The sequence below is a fragment of the Heteronotia binoei genome, chromosome 12 (assembly GCF_032191835.1).
Source record: "Heteronotia binoei isolate CCM8104 ecotype False Entrance Well chromosome 12, APGP_CSIRO_Hbin_v1, whole genome shotgun sequence".
In the NCBI taxonomy this organism is placed as follows: domain Eukaryota; kingdom Metazoa; phylum Chordata; class Lepidosauria; order Squamata; family Gekkonidae; genus Heteronotia; species Heteronotia binoei.
In genome coordinates this window covers 72,066,687-72,075,383 of record NC_083234.1, presented here as the reverse complement: position 1 = coordinate 72,075,383, position 8,697 = coordinate 72,066,687, and the positions used below count along the sequence as shown (strand labels likewise).

Below are 8,697 nucleotides of genomic sequence, written 5' to 3'. Positions count from 1 at the left end.
TTTTGGCAAACTATACATTTAATCAGGTATACAAAGGTGAACGGATCCTGCCCGAAATCTGAACCAAAGAGATGTGCACGGGAGGTGAGATGCTGGTGGTGCGCAGGGTCTCCGTTTCCGCCTTTGTTTAGGCCGTGGTGTAAATCCCCGTGGCCAGGGGGCCGCATCTCACAGGGGCTTCTGAGCGGAAGACTTCCAAGGCCTTCTTCCGTGCATCCTGGTCCGGGAAGGTGCAAAGATGTGGACTGATCTGAAAAGAAGGAGAGAAAGAAAGTCTGTGTGAACAAGTGGGCGGGAAGGACACAAGGGGGAGGGGGCAGCCAGCACTGGTTATGCTCACACAACCAGACTCCAACCAGGGGTGGCCAGACTTGCTTAATGTAAGAGCCACATAGAGTAGACGTCAGATGATTGAGAGCCACAAGACAGGAAGGAAGGTAAGTGGAAAGAAAGGGGGAAAGAAAGGAAGTAGATTGGAGGAGGCAGAGGGAGGTGGAGGTGGAAAGAAAGCAACTTTCAGATATGAACAACAGATGATTGAGAGCCGCAAGAATGGAAGGAAGGGAGAGGTGGAAAGAAAGCAACTTTCAGACATGAACACCAGATGATTGAAAGCCGCAAGAATGGAAGGAAGGGAGAGGTGGAAAGAAAGCAACTTTCAGACATGAACATCAGATGATTGAGAGCCGCAAGACAGGAAGGAAGGAAGGTAGGTAGGTGGAAAGGAAGGAAGTAGATGGGGGGAGGGAGGACGGATGGAGAGGTGGGAAGAAAGCAACTTTCAATGCATTCTCCAAGCCTCTGGCTGGCTTCCTTTGGAGAAGTGATTTAAAGAGACAAATGCCTTCTCCAGGCTGGCCAGACGGGGTGGGGTGGGGGCTTCAAGAGCCACACAATATGTGTGAAAGAGCCACAGTATGGCCACCCCTGATCTAAGCTGAAGGAAATGGCAACTCAAATACTTTTGCGGCCATATTTTTGTGCATGCCATTTTCTTTGTGTCCATTCGTTCTCATCTATATAAACGTCTTGCACATGCAACTGATGCACCCCTTCTCCTGAGCACGCACCGAGCGACACTTGAACCATCCTATTTGGTTCTCCATCCTATTCCTTCCAGACAAGAGTTTGCGTTGGATCCAGTGGCAGAATTGAACTTTCCTGTCCCCACCCCCACCATGAAATGCTGCTTGTGGGAAACAGGGGACCCTGAGGAACGACAAGGAGGTGTGGGGGTGATGCAGTATGGGGTTGCCAACTCCATACTGCATCTCCATACTCCATTGCCAACTCCATACTCCATACCATTTGAGGTGGAGCTGACCGGGAAGGCTGCGGTTTGGGGAAGGGACGGAGAGAGCCATCATGTCCCGTCCCCCCCCTCCAAATCAGCCATTTTATCCAGGGGAGCTAATCTCTGTTGCTTGGAGCTCAGTTGTAATTCCAGGCTATCTTCAGGCCCCACCTGATCTGTGCTTCATGCTTTGTTTAAGAACATGAGAAGCCATGTTGGATCAGGCCAATGGCCCATCCAGTCCAACACTCTGTGTCACACAGTGGCCAAAAAACCCCAGGTGCCATCAGGAGGTCTACCAGTGGGGCCAGGCAACAAGAATACAGAGCATCACCAGTGACGGACTGGCCAGGGTGTCAGTTTGCCCGATGGCAAGTGGGCTCTGTGGGCCCCTGATGAAATGGGCCCTCTTAAACACTAGGCAGTATGTCAAAAATGCTAATGACCTTTTAGAAGCTTGAAAATATAATAGAAGTTCCAGTATTATTACTGTCATGCAACTGAAATTGATGTTGTATTTAGGATTGCCAGCCTCCAGGTGGGGCCTGGGGATCTCCTGCTTTTACAACTGGTCTCCAGCTGGCAGAGATCGACTTCCCTGGAGAAAATGCCACCTGAATTTACATTTAGCATCTACTGTATACTGCCAGTAACGTGTACAATATATGTACACTGTAATTACATACATATATATTGCAAAAGTTTTAATTGGACCCTTTTTTCCACTTATGTCGTTTTTGAAAATTTTATTTATTTCTTACAAAAATGAAATGACAGCCTTATAGTTGTGGATGGACCCCCTACGTTTCCTGGCAACCAATATTTTAAGACCCTGTCTGCCACTGAGCATCACTGCCCCAGACAGAGTTCCATCTATACCCTGTAGTTAATAGCCACTGATGGACCTCTGCTCCATATGTTGATCCAGTCCCCTCTTGTAGCCGCCGCCACCTCCTGTGGCAGTGAAATGTTTGTGTCCCGCCTGGAGGCTTGGCAACAGAAGTGAGAATCATGTTTGAAAGGCAGGAGACAAAGACACCGCCTCCGTGAATAAATGTCTCAAAACTCTCTTAAAGTGCTTTCACATCTATTAGTAGCTTGGAACGGAACAAATAATATTCCAAAAATACAGAACTTCAAAACGCAGAATCTACAACAGAAGATAGGACACAACCCACAAATTCAACAAGTATAGTTCAAGAAAGAGTATAACAAATTTGCTTCTCTTTCTTTCAGGTGGATGTCCGGGGCTCCAGCAATGCGGAAGGATTTTCAAAGGGACTCCAGTTCCAGTCCACTCTCAAATATGCAGTTCAAGAATTTTTCATAATATTTTTTGTTGTTCAGTATAGCTTGTAGCTAAAAAGAGCCCCGTGGCGCAGAGTGGTAAGCTGCAGTCCTGCAGTCCAAGCTCTACTCATGACCTGAGTTTTATCCCGGCAGAAGCTGGGTTCAGGTAGCCGGCTCAAGGTTGACTCAGCCTTCCATCCTTCTGAGGTCAATAAAATGAGTACCCAGTTTGCTGGGGGTAAGGTGTAGATGACTGGGGAAGGCAATGGCAAACCACCCCGTAAAAAGTTTGCCATGAAAACGTCATGATGTGACATCACCCCAGAGTTGGAAACGACTGGTGCTTGCACAGAGAAATACCTTTACCTTTTTAGCTTGTAGCTAAACGGGCGTTTCAGAAACTTTCAAACCTCATTTTTGCTAAGAGCTTCCTCTAAGTTCTGTCTCCTCCCCCTCCTCCTGTTGTTCCCACCTGCCTTCTTAGCTTTTCTCTCGTCTCTAATAATATTCAGCCTACCCATGAGATTCCCCATCCTTCAGGGATGGCTGATTACATTCTCGATCTCTGGCCCACTTCGGTAACCTTATCCCACCGATTTCAAGCAGGTATAATCAACTTCCTGTTTCTGATTGGCAGATGAGTCTCCAGAGTCAGAAACAACCGTGGACTTCCAGGTATTACACCCTCAAAACCTCATTAGAGCAGATCAGTTGGTATCTAAATCCATAATTAGGCTTCTGCCTAAGCAGGCTTGCTTTGGGGGTGGCGAGTGGTGGTGGAGCAGGTTTCCCTTGCCTCCTGTGGAACCCCTCAGACACCATGAGTTACATATTCATCTACCCAGGGGTCATTTCGTAGAAAAAGAGGTGCCAGAGCTCATTAGCACAACTTATTTGCATATGCCACACACCCCTGACATACTAAATTTTATCAATGTACTAAATTGTATCAGCTCAGCATCTACCTTAAGATGCTTCTTGAATTATAACTGTCATAATAAAACCTTCCTCCCATCCTGCTTTTAAAATTACTTTAAATTACCACCTATTTAAAGAGCCCCGTGGCGCAGAGTGGTAAAGCTGCAGTACTGCAGTCCGACCTCTCTGCTCACAACCTGAGTTCGATCCCGGCGGAAGTTGGGTTCAGGTAGCCGGCTCAAGGTTGACTCAGCCTTCCATCCTTCCGAGGTCGGTAAAATGAGTACGCAGCTTGCTGGGGGGAAAGTGTAGAGGACTGGGGAAGGCAATGACAAACCATCCCGTTAAAAGTCTGCTGTGAAAACGTTGGGATGCGACGTCACCCCAGAGTCGGAAACGACTGGTGCTTGCACAGGGGATTACCTTTACCTTTTCGCCATGTACTTTAAATTACCTTTAAAAACCTTACTCCCATCATACTCTTTAAATTACTTTCTCCTATGCGGCCACAGTGGCATGATGATGATTTCCATAGGTCTGCTTTATATGTTTTGGTTATTTTCCCTTTTTTTTTTTTGTGGGGAAAATTATGATAAAGTTTGTCAGATCTTAAAGGTCTGCAAAATTTCCCCGGGGTGTTTGGAGCCCAGAAGCAAGCATGGGGGGGGGGGGGGAGAAATAAAGAGCACAATAAAAATTAGAGGTTCCGGCAGGGCCGGCGTGTGGGAGTCAGCGAACTAGGCGATGACCTAGGCCCAGGGCGCCGGCTCCCACAGGGGCGCCTCCCTCCCTCCCGGCAAGAACGGTGGCTGCCCCTCTAATCTCGCCTCCTCCACCTTTGCAAAGGCGGGCGGGGGGGGGGGAGGGGAGTGCTTTGTGGAGGTTGCTCGAGGCTCGGGTGGCCTTTGCAAAGTTGGTGTGTGTGGCAGCGACATCATAATGACGTCATTTGATTAGGTGGGGCTGGAGGAGCAACATCTTACCTGGGGCGCTGGAAACTCCAGCATGGAGCCGGGTTCCAGAGCTTTGCTCCTGTGAGCTCCTGCCCAAAATGAGGCCTGCATTTACAACAACAACAAAAATCCCAAACTGTGTGCCACAAGAGTCCTATTAGTGCATCATGAGAGGTAAATGAAACAAAGAAACGATCTTGGGAGCCCAAAGCAACAATCCATGGAAGAGGCTGAGGCTGCCTGTTGCGTCTCTGCATGACCTGCTGCTTCCAGTTGCCTGAATCTAACTGCAGTTGGCAATTCTGCCACAACTCTGAACCCAATGTGATGAGAGCAGCCAATCGCCCCTGAGGCAGAAATACAGCAGAATTATCTGTTCTCCAGTGCATGTGGGGAATTCACCACCATGGGAACTAAAGCAGGGGAAATGGTGCCAATGTGGTGAAAATGCATACTTCCCCATCCATGCTGTGTCCAAAGGAGCTTTGGTTTGTGATCTTTCATTAAAAATTACATCAAAACAGGTTTGGGAAAGACGGCAGCAAAGAGAAGGAAAACACAGAAGCGGTATGAAGAGAGGATGGAGTTTGGAGAGGCCAAAAACAATATTACTGGAAGGCAGTTGAGGCAGAGCGAAACATTCACAAGGAAACAGGCTTGAAGTCAAACCCAAGGGAGTTTTAGGGTTTCAGAAAGGAGACTGTATTAAAGTTTCACAATTATAGTTCACAGATCTCTTGCTCATTGTACTGGCTAGGAAATATATCATTTCTCTTTGATTCTTTCTATATGTGCAGACACCAGGAGTGGCCAAACTTGCTGAACGAAAGAGCCACATAGAATAAATGTCAGAGATTTGAGAGCTGCAAGACATGATCGTCAGATGTCTGAGAGCCACAAGGAAGGAAGGAAAGGTGGAAAGAAAGGTGGAGAGAAAGCAAATAGATTGGGGGGAGGAGAAAGAGGTGGAAAGAAAGCAACTTTAACTATAAATGCATTGGCTTGGAGAAGTGATTTAAAGAGACAAATGCCTTCTTCAAGCCAGCCAACGGTGGAGTGGGGGCTTCAAGAGCCACACAATATGTATGAAAGAGCCACATGTGGCTCCTGAGCCACAGTTTGGCCACCCCTAGTACACACCAACGCACACCGGCAAAAAATGCAAAGCTTTCCTCAGAGTTATGAGGCAACACTGGGTGTTTGAAGAACACCAGTTAAAGTCTAAGGGAGGAACTGACCAGTATGGCTCTAGCATGAACAGACAATAGCCACATCTATCTCTGCCCACTTCAAAGGACTCCGAGTTGGGCACTGGCTAGTCTTATTTCCCGCACTTGCAGGATGGATGTGCTGGAAACCAAATAAGGTGGCATCCATACTGAAGCCCCCCAAAGTGGATGGGGACCTGTTTTTTAAACTGAGAAACCAAAAGATTAATTGACACAAATATAAAGGCCAAGTAATGAGGCCTCTGTATTTAATCCTTGCCTTGAGTCACTGAGATTTCTTATAAGCGACTCAAAAATATCAAAGTTAACACATTCTGTTAGTATATTCTTGAATTAGTTTCTAAGAGTATATTGTTTTCCTTTCTTCTCCAGAACCATTTTTAATTGGTCCTGTTTTCAGTTTTCATTATATTACTTGGAGCTAATGTGCAATATATATGTTTGAGTCCAAATTGGCAAAACGTGTATGGTCTTGGTTAAACATATGTTCTCTTTTTGATACCTATATATGGTTTTATCTTGTTTTGAGGCTATTATCGGACATATATGTGTTTTAATAAATGCATGCATTGTGGTATATTTATATGTTTTTAATGAACATTGTCCCTTATATTTGTGTCAATTGACCTTTTGGTTTTTTAATTCAACTTGTTCAGGTTTTTCTTCCCCTTTTTGTTCCTGACCCATTTTTTTTTTTAAATTCCAGGATTTTAATTCGGGAGTTGATCTTTTACAATCTTTTTCTGAGTCTGCTTTTAGCTTGGGAATTATTTCCTGAGACTTCTTTTAAGCTGCTAAATGTTTTGTGCTCTTTTTACACTCTGTTTGGGTTTTCAGCGCTGAGGTTCTTAATACTGGGTTTTACATAACTTACGATTTTAATTACTTCTATGGCATTTTATGTTTCGATTATGTTTTACCTGATGAACCACCTTGAGCAGGCTGTCTGGAGAGATGGTACTAGGGTTGCCAACTCTGGACTGTGAAATTCCTGGAGATTTGGAGGTAGAGCTTGGAAAGAGCAGGGTTTAAGGACACAACTCAGCAGGGGTGTGATGTGATGCTGTCGCAGTGAAGAAAAGATATGACACTTTGGGTGTTTAACTGATGTTTGCACTGTGGCTCCGTGGAAATATTGCATACTCATGAGAGCAGAGGAAGGCTTTGAAACCACCAGTAAGTTCTAGATGTGCCAAGTTGTCTCCTTCTCTTTTGGATTTTGCCATGAGCGTTCTGTCTATGTAACTGAAGCCTTTATGACTCAAAACAAGACGAACTTTCTTACCTACAAAGCAGGAGTCAAGTGTCACCTTTAAGACCAACCAAGTTTTATTGAGAACGTCAGCTTTTGTGCGCTCTCTAAGCACACCTCATCAGATGAGGGATACCTGATCCCCTTGTCTGACGAAGTGTGCTTAGAGAGCGCACAAAAGCTTACGTTCTGAATAAAACTTGGTTGGTCTTAAAGGTGCCACTTGACTCCTGCTTTGTTCAACTGCTTCAGACCAACACGGCTGCCCTTTTGGATTTTTCTTATCCACAGAAGCTGTAGCTCGGAATTTAAAGTGGGACTTTTGGTCCTTTAAGAGACAGAAACCTGCGGAACAACGGGAGCTATCGTTTGTGGACGGACTCTTTGTAGCTGCATGTATATTATTTGTTTAACTTTGACTTCATGTAATATAGATATTTTGTTCTTTCCAAAGCGTTGTTTTACTTTGGTGATTATTTTGCATTTACAGTACTATTTGTACACCGGTTGCTGTTTTGAGTCTGCATTATCTGCAAGGGAACTGATCTGTGAAACCTGGAAATCGCTTGTAATCTGGAGCTTGGCCAGTCTGTGGTAGAAGGAAGGAAGGAAGGAAGGAAGGAAGGAAGGAAGGAAGGAAGGAAGGAAGGAAGGAAGGAAGGAAGGAAGGAAGGAAGGAAGGAAGGAAGGAAGGAAGGAAGGGAGGGAGGGAGGGAGGGAGGGAGGGAGGGAGTTTTGGCTGGCTTGGCATCAGGGTGTGTGGTCTAATACGCAAATGAGTTCCTGCTGGTAAAGCTGCAGTACTGCAGTCCAAACTCTCTGCTCACGACCTGAGTTCAATCCTGGTGGAAGCTGAGGTCAGGTAGCTGGCTCCAGGTTGACTCAGCCTTCCATCCTTCCGAGGTCGGTAAAATGAGTACCCAGCTTGCTGGGGGGGAAAGTGTAAAGGACTGGGGAAGGCAATGGCAAACCACCCCATAAAAAGTCTGTGAAAACATCGTGATGCGATGTCACCCCAGTTGAAAACAACTGGTGCTTGCACAGGGGACTACCTTTACCTTATAACCGATGACTTAGCTGCAGTGACTCACACCCTGTGCCCAACGTGCTGTGATGAGCCTTCTGCCCATCACCACGTCTCCCCATAAAGACCAAATGCCGTTTAGTCAGCCAATGTGGAGTGGAGCACCAGGCGGTGGAGAGATTAGGCTTTGTCAGTTTTGATGCAGGCTTCTGCCACCGACCTGCCCTTGTCAGAAAGACACCTCTGACCCCAGATTGGCCTTGTCACAGCATTAATGACCGGCCTGGGATTAATCCATACTTTTCGGCACCCCTCATAATGAGCACAGATCTCATTTGAAGGGAACAGGGAGAGGGAGATCCCTCTCCAATGCACTGCCAGGGATGAAACCACACCGATCAAAAAAAGATCATGGCTGGGAGATCTCACATGTGTGGCGTAAAAATGGGGATTATTAAAACGGGAGTTATCCACAGGCTGATGTGGGGAGCAGTTATGAACATCAGGGAGGGAGTGGACTGTGGATCTTTCAGGGGGCTGCTGTGGGAATTCCTGCTGCTCAGACAGAATTGTTAACGCTCAAATGTTGTGTGTAGGTGGGGAATTTACCATCGGTGGAGGATGTGGTTTTTAACAAACAATAACCAGCTAGAATGGCAGGTTTCCCGCCCCCTCTCCCCCAGGAATATTCAATAGCTGTGAGCGATTTTCTGTTAGGCTACAGTGGTGCCATTCTG

The 8,697-nt window shown here is 46.2% G+C and overlaps 1 protein-coding gene across 1 annotated transcript in view; it reads right to left on the bottom strand.

The window, feature by feature from the left end:
- The window catches only part of CFAP77 (cilia and flagella associated protein 77), a 172,682-nt gene continuing 163,985 nt past the window's right edge, over window positions 1–8,697 (bottom strand). The window contains exon 6 of the mRNA XM_060250941.1: window positions 1–250. Within this exon, the coding sequence (XP_060106924.1) occupies window positions 128–250 (123 nt within the window). The 3' untranslated portion in view covers window positions 1–127. The remainder of the gene's footprint in view (window positions 251–8,697) is intronic.